We start from the raw sequence: 20,165 nt of genomic DNA, 5'->3' as shown, positions 1-20,165 counted from the left end.
GGAGAGTGTTCATTGGCTAATCCTTGATATTTTTGGTTGATATTTTGGCTAGTTTACCAATATTACACTTGTGCCCAAGTTTTCCAAGAATTTGGCTCTTACCCGGACTTAGTATTTACGATTTTGCCACTACTTCAAAAACTAAGTTTTTGTCTTAGAATTTTCGTAACCAGTTGAAAATGTCTCATTTCATCATATATCTGAACTTAAATATCCCTGGTATATATCACAATTGAAGGTTCTTGGATATTACATATTTGAACCGACAAAGGAAATAAACAAAATCTCGGGTGTTACATTCTCCCCCTCTTAAAATAAATTTCGTCCTCGAAATTACCTTCAGTTGAGGTCATCAAACAGTTGGGGGTATTTGGATCGCATCCCGTCTTTGCGCTCCCAAGTTGCTTCTTTGACTGAATGTTGTTGCCTTAATACTTTGGCCAATGGTATTTCTTTATTGCGAAGCTTCCGTACTTCTTAATCCTAGAATGCGTACTAGCGCCTCTTCAAATATTTAGATCTTGTTGGATATCCATTGGTTGATGCTTGATTACGTGAGTTGGGTCAGGGACATATTTTCTAAGCATTGATATGTGGAAAACATCACGTACTACTGAAAGTTCTGGTGGTAAGGCTAGCTGGTAAGCAATATTCCCAACCTGCTTCTAGATCTCAAGTGGACCTATATACCAAGGTCTGAGCATAATCTTTAAGAATACCTTATCACCTATAGTAAACTCCAAATCCTTTCTTCTTTTATCCGCATAACTATTCTGTCCATCTTGAGCCTTTTTCATACTAATCCCCAAATTGTATAACAACTGGATAATCCTGAAATGTTCATAACCAATTGATAACCAAAGCACCTTATCATAAATTTCCCAACTTTTGATTATCAATCTACCAAATATCTACATATCTATTTAATGCTCATATGTACACCAAATGCCTATTTTCCTTAGATACATATGAGAAATTGTGATGCCAACACTCCAACTCAAATAATTTCTTGAATCCCAAAATTTCCTATAGACAATGTCTTTCTAAGATCTTATTATGCTCTTATGATCCTCAAATTGACATAGGGTCCTCATGACCTTGGTTGCATACATTCCTTGAACTCCAAAATTCTCATAAAATAATTTGACTTACAGAATAATCTCCTGAAATCCTTGAGACCTAGATCCATCAAGTTTTTTGTAAAATATCTGTTAATAAAGATTCCATATTTCCCAAAACTTCTTTGTAAAGAAAGTTGATAATTAGATAATCTCCTTAGCACCCAATAACCTTTTTAAGACTTTAAATAAAACATTTGTACATAGGGGTTTTAACTTCCTCCAACAATTCCACTAGTTTCCCCAAAATTTATCAAATAACCACATACTTACTTGCATATTTGCAAATAGCTTCTTTTCCTTCAAGATCCCTAAAACACTCCTCAAATGATTTCATACTCATCCTCCTTTTTTTTTCTTTTCTAGGACAACTCTCAACCAGATTGTGCATCCTTGCCCTAACTATTCATAAGACTTTAGATTTCTTTACAGGAATCCAATCTTATTCAATTTCTAAACTTACCATACATACAATGGAACCTTATGCTCTTATTGCCATCCTTACAAGTTCTATGATCTGTTAACCAAATATTTCATCATTAATTAGAATTTTCAATATCAACTGGAATTCATCTAGGGTTATTAGTAGTCCATCTAGTTTCATTCACATTCTGGATTTACACTAGATCGTGTACCCTTCTTCTTTTATAGTCTTATGTCATAGCCATATGCCCAGTCCATCACAACTAGTTAGAGGTTCCTCAATCCTTACATGTCTCTGGCATCTCGTTTCATAATTATCTTTCAACTTAACACTTACTTTATGGGCCATTCCTCCAATCAATCCTATTTCAACTTTAACATACTCAAAATATTGATCTCTCTTCTGGCGGCTCTTAATCCAATCATGGAGGGTCTGATGGACGGACAAAGTTGCCATTTGCACATTAGAACTAGACAGTGTAGCAACTATCTCGAGGCTTAACTACTTAAATTCTTTCCACAAAGGTTTTTATGTTGTTAAGGCTGCTCATTGGCCCATTTTCTTTCCACCCAAAGCCTGAGCTACCACATTTACCTTACCCAGGTGGTAATGAATTTTGCAGTCGTAATTCTTTACCAATTCCATTGAAACACAATCCTCTATGAAAGTATAAACATGAGAAACACTACGCCATCCATACAGAGTGTACACCAGATCATTCCCTGTGATGGCTAATACCTGAGAACTCACGAGGTATACACCAGATCATTCCCTGGAGTCTCAAAGAACACTTGTGGAGTATACACCAGATCATTCCCCATCGAGCTTGAACAATTGTTGATATGTGAGAACTCACGAGGTATACACCAGATCATTCCCCACAGTCTCAAAGAATACTCGTGGAGTGTACACCAGATCATTCCCCACCGAGCCTAGGCCTTTATGATCATCCCATGGTCCAAGACAATCATCGGGCTCATTTATTTCCATTACGTGGTTTATAAAAGACTCTCCACCCATACATGCCTTTGTGTGCATAACTTTGACCTGGCTGTAACACACCTTGTCAACTTTTCCTCTTATGAGTTCAAGCATTCCTTTTCTGTAAGGATCCATTGTTATGTTCCAATGTCCTATCCTTTTTATTGGGTATTAACCCTTATTTGATTCTTTTGCCCACCTAAGTCGTCTCATTATTTCTCAATTCAAAATCTCTAAGTTAGTTGGCTGAGATGTCAAGTAGCTAGCTTGGATCATTATCCTCGATTGGGCAATTCTTAGTCTTTCGATCTTCTTGACCTTTATCCTAGGTTTACTTACATCTTTTCGTTGTGGTCCTTAACCATCATAGTTGTGGGTGCCTTGTGTTCCTGTTATTGCCACCACTAGTACTTTGACCGAATTCCTTATATCCACCAAATTTATTCTTAGACACCAAATGTCTTATCATTTTGATACTAGGGTGACCATCATATCACCTCACACCTTTGGTCTCCTCATTATGTGACATCATTATCCAACAAAAATCTTGCGACCTTAGTCGTCCTGCTCAACCTTAAGTATCAGAATAAGGGTCTTGATTTATCCATTACTCCATGAATGGTGGCTTAGCTAATAGTCCTTTTACTTATATCCTTAACCCATTCATTCGAAATTCAGGCTCTTCTAGATTCCAACTCAACCGGCTAGGGATTTTTCCATTTCATACTCATGCCTGTGCTCTGGACCTTATTCTTAAACCGACTAGTGTCACTTCAAGCCTTAGATATAATCATTTCCTCAAGTTACGAGCTAGTTCCTACCTTTAGCTCTCTATCTCACTTCTTAGGTTAGTCGAGTCTTAAGAATACTATTTTGCTCATCTTGAATGCTCAAGCCTTATCTCATTACTTCAACTTGAGGGGTAATTTTATATTTCCAACCATACTTGGCTAATCTCCTGTCATAGGGATGTTCCACTAATCCCTTCTTAGCTATGTCTTAGGCTCATCACGACTTATGTTATAGCTCAGTTTCACGCCCTTAAGTCTTAAGGAATCCTTGACTTTGAAACACTTATTATCCTTAATTCCACAATCAGATGCCCATACTTGATTCCCTAGTTCTTCTTAGCCTCCATCCACATCCTCATAAGTACTTCCAAATTGCCTCCATTTGAGTTTGTCTCTAAACAAAATCTGTTTTCTTGAGATCAGGTTCCAAACCTTCAAGAAATCCTCTGACTAGGGAGGTTTTTTTTTTCATGAATTACTATGATTTGTTAGTCCATCGTTTCATCTACCAATATATATAACATGCAACTATAGAGCTTCCAGGTAAGGAAGGGGGTCACATGGACCACTTAAGTCCCAAGCTCGCCTTAGACAGTTTAGGTCTTTTTGACAAAGCCCTTAGCGCGATCACACATATCAATAAACTCAACAATAGATTCATGTTTAATTAGGATTCATTATGCAAGCTCTTCTTGATGGACCTGATTCCTAATTGCTTTCATTCTATTAAGCCCTTCCTAAACAAGTATTTCCGTTATAATCATGAACTCTTGGGTAGAAGCAATATCACTAGCGGAAGAATCACATACTAATGAATGGAAAATAAAAATCATATCTCTCACATACTTATTCCAACATGAGCTTCATACGTGTGCATACATATAACAACATATGCTCATGGATATAGCTTGAGAGAATAACTGCATAATCATATGGAACAATGCTCTCATGAGAATAATCTATGGGGTATAAACATGGTATTCATAAGCATAGCAATTCTTATAACATACCTGGAGACTGGAAGCTTGGACAGGTCGTGGTGGTTTTCATGAAAAGAATTTTCTTACAAATCCTTCCAAAACTAAAAGTTTTCCTTTATAATAATGTGAGTCTACAGGAAAGTAGACCTGTTCTGATACCACTATGTGACACCCGTAATCTTAAGAGCATGATTAACAATAATAATATCCATATGAAATTCAAAGTTTAGCGCAGACGAAAAACTTGAGAAACAAAACTTTAATAAACTTAAGTAAAGTTTTGAACATAATAAGATTCAGAGTATTTTTCGTGTAAATATAAAGTTTGATACTAAAAACATGGCTTCAATAGAAGAGAGAATGACTTAGCAAATATCATAGCATCCATACCGAGAAAACCGGACTTAAAATGAGACTTGGCTCTGTTCATAAACTTATATAAGGTTTAAGAACATATGGTGTAGCAATAGTGTACATCTATCATAAGAGTGTAATATTGAAAATCTTTCTAATACAAGAAGAGAGAAACATCATTTTGACTATTAAATTTTATCTTCAAATAGCCACTAGATTTTCATAAATCCTTTTTAAAGGAGCCACCATGTTCCACGTCCTTTCTCCAGTCTCCTCATTCATAATCACCTGGGGGGAAAAATATGGGATGAGATTCTTGCGAGTCTCAGTAAGTACAAGAAAACTATCATATGTATTTAAACAAGTCATGACATAACATAACATAACATAACATAACATATCATATGGAGACATGAGAGGTTCCACCAACTACGGGGGCACGAACCCTCGTGCATAGCGCTACCGAGCTCCGGTCCCCGAAACTTGCCTGAACATAACATAACATGAGGGACCACATAACATAATTCATGGGCATGCTTAAACATCATAAATAGTTCATAATGTACTTACCTCAACTTGGTTGGACAAGATTTGAATGTTTAAGGCTTCACACCTTACTGGGTTTGTATTTCTGTAGACAAAATGCGTATTTTCGTGAACTAAAAATCATGTAATCTTATATTGGATTGTAGGTAATCAAATAAGGGGTTCATATGTGAAATATAATGGAAAAAGGGGTCTCCACGCGCCATCACGCGCCCCAAGAAGAGGTGGCGCCTATTTTCGCATCTTGGGGGCAGATTTGACACCCTTTAGTATTTTTGCCATATCTTTCTCATTTTAACTCCGAATCAACTTCCGTTTGAACCTTCGGACTCCTATTTCAGTCCTATACATGATTATAGAAAGAAATCATACTTACCTCTCCAATTGGAAGACTGTTATGGTAGATCTTCACGGATGTCCACTTTCCAATCAAGTCTCTTTTTCCTTTCTTCTTTGCTTTTTCTTTGTTCTTTCCTTGCACTTGCTTTCTTTCCTCTTTTCTTAGCTTCTCGTGGCCTTAATTCCTTCCCTTTAAATAGCCTTTAAGTGCCCAAATCCTCAAGATTTTACTTGGCCTCCAAGTTGCTCATTTTCCATCCTAGTAATTATTACAACTTTGAATTTTCTTCAATCTTCCAATGCAAGCTTCTTCTTCTTCCTTGATATTTTTGGTTGATATTTTGGCTAGTTTACCAATATTACACTTGTGCCCGAGTTTTCCAAGAATTTCGCTCTTACCTGGACTTAGTATTTACGATTTTGCCACTACTTCAAAAACTAAGTTTTTGTCTTAGAATTTTCGTAACCAGTTGAAAATGTCTCATTTCATCATATATCTGAACTTAAATATCCCTGGTATATATCACAATTGAAGGTTCTTGGATATTACATATTTGAACCGAGAAAGGAAATAAACAAAATCTCGGGTGTTACAGAAAGTTATGTAAATGATTTGCTCTACCTGTACTAATTATCTCCCACCATACCCACCCCGTGCCATGTTTTCAGCTATACTACTTTTATTATTTTATTATTGTTGAGTCTTGTGGCTCATACTTGTATTCTTCACCATTCCAAGTAAGGGTAAAGGGATCGCTGAGGAGAGCCCTATTAGGGTTGATGGTTAGATGTGTGTGCCAAGGCATTCTCAAACAAAAGATCATGGGAGCGGATTTTTGAGGAGTCAGTGTGCATGTTTTTTTTTTTTTCGTTCTCATTAGGGCAAGTAATGTAAGAGAAAGGGGCAAATGTTTTGTCATGTTATGTAAATACTTCAAGTTTGTTTTGGAACCTTGAATGAATTTATAATGAAAGTGTTTGATGTTTCATGTATGAAAGTAAATTTTCTTGAGTATGTGGATGTTTGTCATTTGGCTCTCAAGCCTCTTGTGGTTGCTCTAACACTTCCTCTCTCGGTCTTTCTGGGAAGTCAGGTCGGGCGGGGAAGGGGGTGTTACATATGTAATTAAACTTACTAATTCTTTTCTGTGTTTTGTCATTGATATGCTGCCATTGATGTGCAAGGAGGAACTCTCTCCAAAGAGTCTATTCTGTATATTCTTTAAATCCTTTTACACCCAATCCAAAAGTCTCCTGAATGTTTTGCAACTTTTCTCCTTTACTTTATTCGTTGTTTTTGGATTTTCTTTTAAAAAATAGGCCTTGGTTCAATATGAGTCTTGACACATTACTTTATCATTAGCAAAACTAAGAAAGTGTCTATATTTTATAAGTCACAAAATACTCTTATTTTTTTATCTTGTGATGACCTCCTTGCGTAGTCTCCGTCGCTTGTGCCCTCGATTCTGGCAAAGAAAATAAATTATAAGTATAAATTGCCCTCAATTCCGTTGCTTTTGTTCTCGATTTTGTCAAATTGATAAGATTTGTATATTTTTTTTTATCTTGTTTTTTTTATCTTAAACTTGTAAATTGCAATGCATACTTTACCCAAAATTTAAATATTGAAGGACTAGCAACAATATATATATATATATATGTGTGTGCATATGCTCGGTTTAGTCCTAGATTTATGCACTGTTTGGTGAGAAGTAATTAAATGTGCTGCGGAAAACATGCAAACCAATTAGTCAAACCTTATCAATTTGGCGTGATCCGACCGCCAACTAGTCTAGCCTTCCCATACCACATCCACGTGGTTGATGCTTTTGCTTCCATGACAAAGTCAAAAGTGTCATCATCTTAACGTTAACTCTTCGATAACAACAATAATTTTAAAAGGAAATTAGATGCAGTATCCTTGAAATTTAAAATCATATTGTATTTTTTGTTGTTATTAATTAATATCAATTAAATATTTATAAATAATTAAAATACATCTATATTAAAAAAGAAAAAAAAAAAACTCTCTTTGAGAGGGGGTGAAACCCTCTATATATATTTGAATCCAAATACAGAGATAGTGAACTCATTTTGATTTAAGACGTCAATTGCATAAATATATATATATATATATCTCATGTATGTTCAAATATAGGTTTGGTTCTGATGAATATTTAGAACTTAGATTTAGGTTCGTCATACATCAATACTAAACTGAGTGAATTCATGATTTTTTATCTTTTATTTTTATTTTTTTTTAAAATGAATGGAGAGAGAAAAGAGGATGATGGGTAAAGTAGTCATTTTATCTTTTATTGTTATTACAATTTTCCCTAACTATTAACATTAATTTTATTACCTAGAGACCATTATATAAATTTTAAAATTTTATTTATCTGATGTCATATTTCTAAAAATTATATAATAGAAGAATATTGATTCGATTTAACAATTCAACTGGTTTATGTATATATATATATATATATTCGTGCTTGAAGAAGTGAATTATGATTAGAAAAATATAAACAAAACGAAATCCATTCAAACGAAATACTACAAACTCTTGTCCCATTAGGTTTATTTCAATGCTGGGTTGCAGAGAACATGAGCACAGCGCAGCCAGCTGTGCAGCTACATCTTATTCTTCCATATATATATATGTATAGCTTTGAATCCCATCTCATCAAAGGATATGGATCGAAACCCACTTATTCAATATACATACGTTCAATATTCATATATAGAGAACATTTTTAAGGGCAAAAGACAACCTTATAGTTGGCTCCGGTACGGCAAGTAAAGGTGCTGGTTTTGTCATCTTTAGGGTAACTGTAAGCATCAGGACACCTTTGCTTGAAGAACTTGGAATAATTGGTGGGCCCGCAGTTGCCGGAGTTGCAGCAGTACTGGTCCGTCTTGAAAACGGTGCAGGGGTTGTTGCAGCCCCCCGGGGCCTTCAGCTCGTTCGGGCACTGCCCCACGATGTCCGCCGTGCACTTGATGCCGCGAGTGCACCCGTTCGACGTCGGGCTAAACTCCATGGGCACGTTGAACCCGTCCACCAGCGATATGTCGAAGTAGTCCAGGTTGCTGTACTGGTTTAGGGCGTACTCTGCCAGCGTATTGGGCGGCACGCCGTAGGCGCGGCACTCCAGCAGCCCGTTGCAGTCCCCCGTCTGGCATTTGCCCCTGTTGTAAGTTGTCGTTGTTGTTGTGTTAGTAGAAAGGATTAAAGAAAGAATATTTAAATTACTAAAGAGCCCTGCCATGTTGTTAAACTCGAATCGAGGGTGTTTTTGTAAATTTCTCCTCTCAACAATTAAATAGCTAGTATTAATATCATCGAATTGAAAGCGAAAGTGAAGTGCTCGTGAAGTGAAACGTGTGTGTGTGTATGAGAGAAATTATAATCACCTGCCGGAGCCATCGAAGTTGCAGCCTGTTCGGGCCCAAACGCGAGCGCCGGTTGTGCCGGAGGGGGCATTGATTTGCCAACTCTGGCCCCTGTCGAGGCGGCGGCCACCGCCGGGTACCGCCGCCGCCCACACGGTGTACGGGCAGTTGTTGAGGACGTTGATGATGGCGGCACGGGAGGCGCCGGCGAAGAGGAGGATGGAAAGGAAAATGGGAAGGGTGAGAGATGGATTCATTGTTTATGCGGAGTGGGTTTTGGTTATTATATGTTTATGTGATTGTGGGTGTGGGAGAAATGGTTTGGTATTTATAGCAGAGACAACGGTGATTCTTGGATGCATTACCAATACGCAGTTACTTTTCCCGGAAAATTAGGCTGATGATAGATTACGGTCTGTTTGGCTTGATAGTATGGCACGTCAATACAACGCTGCGTTGCCTTATCCGACACCTTCGTCCACGGAAATAAGGAAGGCAACCATGACTTGTTCAATGCGGAGGCGAGACCTTCACAGGGGCGGATGTAGGCGGGGGCTGGCACGGTCCAGCCCCAATTAAACATTAATATATATATATATTTATATATAAACTTAGGCTGCCCAACCTTAACTAAACATTAATATAGCCCAGTCCCATGGCCCCTCCTATATCCTCCCCTGTAATCACATGCTATCTTGAGTTTATAAAAATTATGAAAGCTTAGAATTGATTATTAAAAAAGACCTCACTTTCTACAGATTTTCACTTATATGTCGACTTTTATTTTGTAATGTTAGGACTTAGGCTTTAATTTTTTTTTTTTAAATTTGTACCATCATATCTTCTTTTTAAATAGTTCTTTAAAAGCGTAATAATTATAGTAGTGACAGGAGATTTTGAGAAAAATGATGGAGATAGACGAATAATAAGAGATTTAATATAAATAAAAAGTCTTAAAACCTAATATTAAAAATTAAAAATATAATAAAAAGTATATTTTCTTGATAATTTACACTAAAATTTAAGGATAAAAAAGAGTTCATGTATATCCTTTATATAAAAAAGAGTACATGTATATCCTTTATAATAAAAAGTATGATGACTTTCCATGGAAAAACAAAAGCATAAAATAATTGGGGTTGAATTTTCAGAGCCATATCTACCTCTGAAATAATGGAGCAGCTGGAGGGGAAGACTAATTGATGATCGAAATGATCTCAGCCATCCAAAAGCCATGCGTCGCCTCCTTTGATAAAGTGACAACTAGTAACAGTAACCAAGCACTGGCAGATATTTAATTCGTTGCCATTTAATTGAAGAATAAAATTATATCAAGAGTTTTATAAGATCAGAAAATGCAACTTTCTCCTTTTGGAACATAATACATAGACATTTATCATTTGCTAATATTAAATCATTTAGATCAATTATGTAGATATTTTCTTGCTTATATCCAATAAGTAAAGTAGATGTACGATCTTTGATTATGTATTTAAATTATTCAAATAAAATATTATAACTGATCCTATCATATACTTAACTAATACTAAACAGATTGTGTTTCAATCCATACTTTGTTGAGAAATGTAGGAGTATGCACCCCAAGAGGGAGTGAACTGAATGTTTCAAAACTTTCTTAGTTTTATAAAAATAATAAAGTTTAATTTAAAAATAAAAAAATAAAAATAAAATTGTTATTTTAAATAATTTTAACAGAATTAATAATTATATATTTTTTTAATCTTCAATCATTTATTAAAATTTAAGTTTAATTAATTATTTGCTATTCAATATGTTAATGGAGAACACTTTTAATTCAATGTACTACTATTCAATGTGTTAAAGAATAATTAACACATTAAGTAGATTACTTGACAAAATACTTACAAAATTTTTTATTTATTATATTATATTTATTTATAAATAAATATTATAAAATCTATAATATATCCACTCAAAGGCGTTCTTTATTTTTTATTTATTATATTATAATTATAAATATAAATTAAAACTCTTAAATATGAGTAAGAATAAGTTTTTTCAATAATAATAAAATTTTAAAAATATGAATTTTTATTTCTTCCATAATCTTAAAAATGTGATACTTTAAATATTAATTAGCATTGAAAAACCCTAGCATTTGACAATCTTAAATATTTTTTTATGAATTTGTTAAGATATCACATTTTCAAGACTATAATATAATTATTAAAGTAATTAATATTTAATTAATCACTACTTTTGATTTAATGCAAATTTTTGAGAGAAAAAATTCACCATTGATTGGCATTTAGCAAAATACTTCTATTTTGCAAACTAATCTACTTTAATTCACCATTAATTGACACTTGGTAAAATACTTCTATCATATTATAATATTATATAAATATATATAGAACAAAGATATAAAGATAATATTTTAAATAAATGAATAATTTTTTATGACTTAATTAATAGTTTAAGTTGTCTATTAATATTTCTCATAAAACCCATGTAAATTTAATACAAATTTTAGAGGTAAAAAACAACTTGGTAGATTTTTGGAGGGAACACAAATTTGCAAACTATTATACTTTAATATAATACTAGTGGTCAACCTATGTGATACACGGGAGAGTTTAATTTAAAAATAAAAAAATAAATTTATTATTTTAATAAAATTGATAATTATAATTTTTTTTAATCTTTAATAATTTATCAAATTTTAATTTAATTAATTATTCACTATTCAATATGCTAATGGAAAACACTTTTAATTCAATGTACTGTCATTTAATGTAATAAAGAATAATTAACATATTAAGTAGCTCACTTGATAAAATACTTATAAATTTTTTTTATTTATTATATTGTATTTATTTATAAATAAATATTATAAAATCTATAATATATTTATTCAAAGACATTTGTTATTTTCTATTTATTATATTATAATTATAAATATAAATTAAAACTCTTAAATATGAGTAAGAATAAGTTTTTTCAACAATAATAAAATTTTAAAAATAAGAGTTTTGATTTCTTCCATAGTCTTAAAAATGTGATATCTTAAATATTAATTAGTATTGAAAAACCCAAACATTTGACAACCTTAAATAATTTTTTATGAATTTGTTAAGATATCACATTTTTAAGAGTATAATATAATTATTAAAGTAATTAATAATTAATTAATCACTACCTTTGATTTAATGCAAGTTTTTTAGGGAAAAAATTCACCATTGATTGATACTTGGTAAAATACTTTGTTTGACTATCATATTTTAATATTATATAAATATATATAGAATAAAGATATAAAGATAATATTTTAAATAAATGGACAATTTCCTATTACTTAATTAATAGTTTAAATTGTTTATTAATATTTCTCATTAAACCCATGCAAATTTAATACAAATTTTGGAGGTAAAAAACAGCTTGATAGATTTTTAGAGGGAATAAAAATTTGCAAACTATTCTACTTTCATATAATATATTATATAAAGATAAGATTTTATTTAATGAATAATTTTTCATCACTTAGTTAATACTTTAAGTGTCTATTAATATTTCTCATAAATAGTATTTATTTTTGATTGAAGGATGGATTAATTGATGAGAAGATCTAACATAAAATATTTATTTTTGATTAATTAATAGCATTGAAAAATTCATGCAAGTTTAATACAAATTTTAGATGTAAAAAATAGTTTGGCAGATTTTTTGAAAGAAGAAATATTTGCATTCTATTCTACTATATATTATATAATATAATATATATTATATTATATAAAGATATAATTTTATATAAATGAACAATTTTCTGTTACTGAATTAGTAGTTTAAGTGTCTATTCCTATTCCTCATAAATAGTATTTATTTTTGATTGATTGAAAAATTAATTAAATATTTAATATTCACATAATAATGTATTGAAAAACCCATAATTAGCATTGAAAAACTCATATATTTAAAATTCATTATTAATTTTACAATAATTAGTACATATTATTTCAAAACAATTGAAAATTTTAAATTATTAATGCAAATTACAAAATGTAGATTATTAGTGCAATAAATACTAAATGCAAATCATTAATGCAAGTTTTGGGAGAAAATTTTATTATTACTTATTATTTCAAAGCAATTGAAAATTTTAAATTATTAATGCAAATTATAAAATGTAAATTATTAATGCAATAAGTATTAATTGCAAATCATTAATACAAATTTTGGGGGATATTTCTTTTTTCAAGACTATCCTACTTTTATATATATAAAGATTATATAAAATATATAATGTTTATATTATATTATATAAAGATAGAATTTTATATAAATGAATAATTTTATGGGACTTAACTAATAGTTTAAGTGTTTATTTATATTCCTCATAAATAGTATTTATTTTTTATTAATGGAAGGATTAATTAAATATTATTTCAAATTACTACTTATCATTTTAAAACAATTGAAATATTTAAATTATTAATGCAAATTACAAAATATAAATTATTAATGCAATAAGTATTAATTGCAAATCATTAATGCAAGTTTTGGGGGGAAAATTTCTTTTTTCAAGACTATCCTACTTTTATATATATAAAGATATTATATATTATTATATTATACAAAGATAAGATTTTATTTAATGGATAATTTTTCATAACTTAGTTAATACTTTAAGTGTCTTTTCATATTTCTCATAAATAATATTTATTTTTGATTGATTGACGGATTAATTGATGAGAAGATCTAACAGAAAATATTTATTTTTGATTGATTAATTAATAGCATCGAAAAATTTATGCAAGTTTAATACAAATTTTATATGTAAAAAATAGTTTGGTAGATTTTCGGAGGGAAGAAATATTTGCAGACTATTCTACTGTATATTATATAAAGATAGAATTTTATATAAATAAATAATTTTCTATGACTTAATTAATAGTTTAAGTGTCTATTCATATTACTCATAAATAGTATTTATTTTTAATTGATTGACGGATTAATTAAATATTTAATATTCACATAATAATGTAATGAAAAATCCATGATTAGCATTGAAAAACTCATGTATTTAAAATTCATTATTAATTTTACAATAATTAGTATATATTATTTCAAAACAATTGAAAGATTTAGATTATTAATGCAAATTACAAAATGTAAATTATTAATGCAATAAGTACTAAATGCAAATCATTATTGCAAGTTTTGAGAGAAAATTTTATTACTATTTATTATTTCAAAGTCATTGAAAGATTTAAATTATTAATGCAATAAGTATTAATTGTAAATCATTAATGCAAGTTTTGGGGGAAAATTTCTTTTTTTAAGACTATCATACTTTTATATATATAAAGATTTTATATAAAAAATATTTTGAATCTTTTTATAATTTTAAAATCAGTGCCATAAATATGAATTAAAAGTGCTTAAAATATAAAAATCAAAAGTTAGAGAAATAAAATAGATAGACACAAAATTTATAGTGATTCAGATCAACCCGATCTACACCATTATCTTGACTATTTAGATACTTGGTTACATGTCCTTCTACAAAAAATAAATAAAAAATCATTTCTAGGTTTAAATTTCTTGTGCCTGTGTTTTGTCATCATAAAAAATGGCTTATTAATAAAAAAAAAAAAAAAAGGAGGTTGTTGAGTAATTTGTTAGTTTGTTAAAGTTTTAATTTGATGAGAAAATAGAAAAAATTTTGTTAAGTGATGATGACCATAACAATGTATTAGACTTGGTGAATAATTGTAAAATAATCGAGTAATGCTTAAAGTACAATTGAGTAAATCAAGTCTCTTAATCAAGTACAAATTTGTGTTACTCAAGTAATGTAGTATTATCTTGTATTAGGTCAGAAAGTTATTTCTTTTAATCAAGTAGAACAACCTCATGTAATTAAGTAATTTTATGATTTTGTTTATAATCGAGTAAGCATAAGCTGTGTAATAGATAATCAATTACAAGTTTCAATATATTCAAGGAAAGATCAAGTGTACTCGACTAAATATGCCTTTGTATATGATTAAATAATATAAATTTTTGGCCATGAAAAATTAATCAAGTATTTAGTTTTTGTAATCGGGTAATGATTCAAGTATACTTGAGTAAATGTTCTTTATAATCAAGTGTATATCCTCTAAATATTTGTCAAGTCTTTGGACCATTTTTGTAATCGTGTACTTGACATGTTAATCGAGTAATGATTTATATGTACTCGAGTTAATTATCTTTTTAATTGAGTATATATATTCTAAAAACATGTATTCGAGCGAGTACTTAGAATGTTAATCGAGTAAAGATCTTAGTATACTCGAGTAAATATAACTTTATAATCGAGTATGTATTAAAATTTTCTATCTCAAAAAAATTTAATTGAATGAAAGAAAATTTGTAATTGAGTAAGTTAGAAAAATAATTGATTATACAATGTCTATACTCGAGTAATTATAGAATTTAGTCGATTAAATACCTCTTTGTACTCGAGTAATGTTGACGGAATTTAAAAAATACAATCGTTACAAAGCATTAAATGCGACTCGTGTTCGATTTTCAGAACATTAAATGCCCTTTAGACAAATTATACATGAATTTTGAAGTTTTTAACTGAATTTTGAGATGTAAAGGCAAAAAGTGACATTTAAAACACAAAGAACATTCTCTCATCTTGATAGATAAGTTAATAGATGCATTAAATGACATAACACTATGTAAGGAGCTGAAATCTTAAAAGAAGCTAAATGCTGAGCATTTGAAAACTATACTCTCTCGAGTTCAATACACTACAAGAATTTTGAATTTTTTCATCGCTAAATCAATTTAGCAACGAAACATATCTGTTACTAAAGTGCTTATCGATAAATTTTTCTAGCAATGAATATGTCGTCAATTTAGCGACGAAAATTTCTATCACTATTTCGTCTCTAATTCAATCATCTAATATGACGACCAAACAAAAGAGTGATGGATTAGTGATGAAATATTCCATTACTAATAATGTAATTTTTTTAAATTTAGCGATGAAAATTTGTGTTGCTAAAATATATATAAAAAATTAAAAAATTATTTTAGTGACAAAAATTTTCATAGCTAAATTTAAAAAAATTACATTTAGTGACTGACATTTTCGTCCCTAAAACATATTAAAAAATAAATAAATAATTTAAAAAATATTTTAATTTTTATCACTACGTTATAAAAAAATTAAAAAATTATATTTTGAGTGACTGAATAGCACTACTAATTCTGTCCCTAAAATAAATTAACCTAATTAATCTAAAATAATTTTAATTCTAATATAAATTGAAACAAAAATTATATAGAAATTATAAAATTTATATTTACAAAATAAAAATTAATATTCAATCAAAATATTGATAATATTTAAAATATCATACTGATTGTTACATAAAAATACGCTGTTGTGATCAACGCCCAAATAAGAATTAAATACGCTATTAAATTGTCATTTTCACAAGTACAAGTATCAACTTGGATATGATATCCACAACGCACACAACAGGCATTATTGCATAGTGCAGTTCAAGTTCAACCATCAAGTTGTGCGTACAGCTAACCTATCTTTCTCTGTACACACTGCCCGTTCTTTCTTCCTCTTGTCATTTTCGTTATACAGTACCTGTAACGCCCCGTTTTTTCGGACGCGTTATAACTTGAGATAATTCTGGAATAATAATTTTTTTTTTCAAACTTAATTCTAAATCACATCATACCTCGAATCCATCCCAGAATTCCCATGCATTTATCTCGAAAAAGAATCACTATACACATCAAATGCGGAAGCTATGATCGAAACTGATATCTTAACATTAATCATAAATAAATTCTTACATCTTCAACATTTCTCAAAATGTTTAGAATCTAAAGTAGTAGAACTTAAATACAGGGGTTACGTAACATACATTCTTCATGCACTCTGCTAAGTGCCATTTCATGCATCATTTATCCTCGAACCAGCTACAATCTCCATCTGCAACGTTTGAATATTCCAGAGGCGAAATCCAAGTTAGATGATGAATCATCTAAGTAAGGGTACAGAAAACATATTTCGTGCATGAATACAATATTTTTCCTCGTAGGTGTCAACTGCACCCCTCATACTACCTACCATTTTTGCGGCCCTCTCTTTCGAAGTTGAGGTGTATGGGTGCACCCTTGGTAAAGCAGTGGTGCCAGTTCGTACTCCCTACAGCCTCAAATGCGAGTGATCAATGATATCAACGTGTATTCATGCATTTCATAATCATGTCATGTATGCGGTCTATGTGATGGATACATATCAGGGCATGTCAATATGAAGAAAATATTTTTGAGGAACATAAACCACTTACAAACCAAGCATTTTCCATAAAACTAACTTTAATTGGGAAGTACCACTTACCTTTTCAAACTTATCGGGCTACCTCGATATCCGTGCCCTGCCTCGATTTGCGCGCCAACCTCAAAATTTGTACTAGTCTCTTCAACTTCAGCCTCAAAGTATCCTAATCACTATAATTATTTAAATAAACATTAAAACTTATTTTTCCATAATTTCTGTCATTTTCTTTAATTTTCTTTCTATTCCTTCCTAATTTTCCTCAATAAATCCAAACTAAATATTTCTAAAATATTTTCTCAAATATTTCACTACAAAAATTCATAAAATAATATTCTTGAATTTTTTGAATTTTTTAAGAAATTTTACTTACTTTAACTTAGCATCTCTAACTTCCTCGGTATGCGTGCCATCTCCTCGAAATGCGTGCCCGGGCCATTTTTCTTGCTAAAATATCCGGGATATTACTGAAACATAATTTCCTATTTTTTGGGATTTTTCTGATTTTTTCTTCTTTCCTTTTCTTTTCTTTTTCTTTTTTTCTTTTTCTTTCTTCTCCCTCTCTTCTTCTTCCTCCTCCCGCTTCCTCCTGCGCGACCTGCAACTCCCTCTTCCTTCTTTTTTTTTTTTTTCTTTTTCTTTCTTTTCTTTCTTTCTTCTTATTCCTTCTCTTCTTCTTCTTCTTCTTCTTCTCCTCATTCTTCTTCTTTTCCTCCTCATTCTTCTTCTTCCTTTTCTTCCTATGTTTCAGCCTTGCGCTGCCTGCAACTCGCGAACAGGGGCTACGCACGGCCACCGCTCGCCACCTACTTCTGTCGCCGCTGCTAAGGCCAACGCTTCCGCCGTCTTCCATGCTTCCGGCCGCTTCCGCCTCAGGCCGTTGCTGCTCGCGGCTGCCATGGCTGTTGAAGCTCGCGGCCGCCATGGCTGTTGAAGCTAGCAGCTGTGTGGCCGACTCCTTCAGCCACCGACGCGGCCTCACCAGCCTCCTCGCACACCCTTGAGTCCCGCTGTTGTCGCCTCGCTGCTTCGCCCCATCACTCACGCCACCCAGCTTGCTGTCGTGACTGCCATGGTCGCGGCCCACCTTTCTTCCAGCTCTCTCTCCCTCCTTTACTTTGATGCTCTCAGCCACTACTCTCATTCTGATCTCCCTTGCTGCTTCCCAATTGGCCACGATACATCCCAATTTATCGCTTCCACTGCCTTAGCCGCTACTCCATTGTACATCATATTAATTGCTTCATTACCCGCTCCATACCTCTTACAGACTCTTTCCTTAATTCACGCTGCCAAAATCCTTCATTTTGTAGCCAAAATTTCGGCCATTAAAGCTTCACAGAAGCTTCGCGAAGCCAGCTTGCACACACACACGATACATATATATATTTATATAACTACAATATATAAGAGAAATTACACTTTGAATCCCCATAATTCACCTAATATCACTCGGGTAATTTTCTTATTGCAACCATGCCCTCAAACATTGATTAAATTTGCATTTCAATGCCGACAACGCAAAATTAATAACTTCAAAGTTACTCGATAATGACGATTTTGCCCCAGTGTCCTCATCGGGCTATCGTTTCATCCTGAAACCACTGAAGGATTGCTCATTACGCAAAATTGGAGCCCCCCTAGGGTTTTGTTGATTTTTCAGGAGCCTCCTACAACAATTCGATTTTACAGTCTAAATAGCAGCTGCATTTTAGCTGTACCAAAAATCGTTTCGAATTCGATTTCTTTCGATACCATAAATCCTATCTCGATACGCTCGTCGAGACCATATAATTTTCCTTAGATAATTTCACTCCGAGGCATTCCCTGCAGTCGATTCGGTACTTATAACTACTATCAAACCAATTTTTTGGTATTCTAAACTCATCGAAATTATGTGGCAACTTTATACGAACATGGGGTATTACAGTACCATTGAGTTTTGTTGGTGAGCAGGGAACAAAGCCTCGACCACAAACACCACTCGCATGAAGGTGTCGTCAAACTTGTGCCAGAGGCAGTGCTCACTATGACTTGGAGTCACCAAGAGCAAGCACAGGTTGTTGGAGTGGTGGCCGCCAAGATCAACTTTAAGAAGAGGTGCTAAAAGTGAACTTGGAGTTGTGCAACCTGATAATGATATGCAGCCTGGCTGTTTTGGGGGTAGTAACAACCATATAAAAGGTTTGGTCAATAAGCCGAACACTTTAAAAGAGCCAAATGCAATATTGATGCTCTCATAAACCTTCATGTCCAAATAGAATAGGAAGCTAGGAAGAGGCCTATGATGAGCAGAGCGGAAAAAAGTGTTACCACTGTGCTAAACAACACGAGAGTGATCGTGCTAGGTATCATAGTTGCATTTCCGCGCAACTGAGTATAACCTGAGCTAGTGATATAACGCCTCGTTTTTCAAATATACAATAATGTTAAATACAAGTCAATATCACTCACAGGCACTATGGAAATCCTTACCAATATAAGCGAATGATCAAACCTGATAACTAGCTAGAACTAGACAATAAGGATTTTCACTATAAAATATTTAATATAAGTACAATTGCGATATGTACCTTTCAAAATCCAACAAATAAACTTTTACAACATCCACAGTACATAGTAATCAGAACATACACCTTCAACAACATAAAAATAAACCCAATCCTTACTGTAACTCCTATTTATACAATTGTGATACACAAGCCCCATAATAGTAACCTCTTTATACAGTGTCTAACTTAGAAATAAATAGAAAGCCCAAAGCTTCACTAACAATGCTTACAAGTATGATCCATATCCATCTAATATGAAAGAAAGCCCAAAGATTACAATAACTCCTCTTTATACAAAGATCCACAGTACATGAATAACATAAAGTTTAAACTAAACTTCAGC

General features: G+C 32.0%; 1 protein-coding gene across 1 annotated transcript; it reads right to left on the bottom strand.

Annotated features, from left to right (window-relative positions):
- Window positions 1–8,087: 8,087 nt before the first annotated feature.
- On the bottom strand, window positions 8,088–9,500 carry LOC127787074 (thaumatin-like protein). The gene is made up of 2 exons (XM_052314930.1): window positions 8,951–9,500; window positions 8,088–8,725 (listed from the first exon to the last, which is right to left on the bottom strand). The coding sequence occupies exons 1-2, from the start codon at window positions 9,184–9,186 to the stop codon at window positions 8,290–8,292; spliced, it is 672 nt and encodes a 223-aa protein (XP_052170890.1). The 5' UTR covers window positions 9,187–9,500; the 3' UTR covers window positions 8,088–8,289.
- Window positions 9,501–20,165: the final 10,665 nt, after the last annotated feature.

Source organism: Diospyros lotus, chromosome 12 (assembly GCF_014633365.1).
Source record: "Diospyros lotus cultivar Yz01 chromosome 12, ASM1463336v1, whole genome shotgun sequence".
NCBI lineage: Eukaryota > Viridiplantae > Streptophyta > Magnoliopsida > Ericales > Ebenaceae > Diospyros > Diospyros lotus.
This window is presented reverse-complemented; position numbering and strand designations above follow the sequence as displayed.

What these genes read in the sequence shown, in the direction of transcription:
- LOC127787074 (XM_052314930.1), bottom strand. Translation starts at nt 9,186, where the DNA reads ATGAATCCATCTCTCACCCTTCCCATTTTCCTTTCCATCCTCCTCTTC. An exon ending in AACTTCGATGGCTCCGGCAG is followed by an intron (nt 8,726 to 8,950) that starts GTGATTATAATT and finishes AACTTACAACAG; the next exon opens with GGGCAAATGCCAGACGGGGG.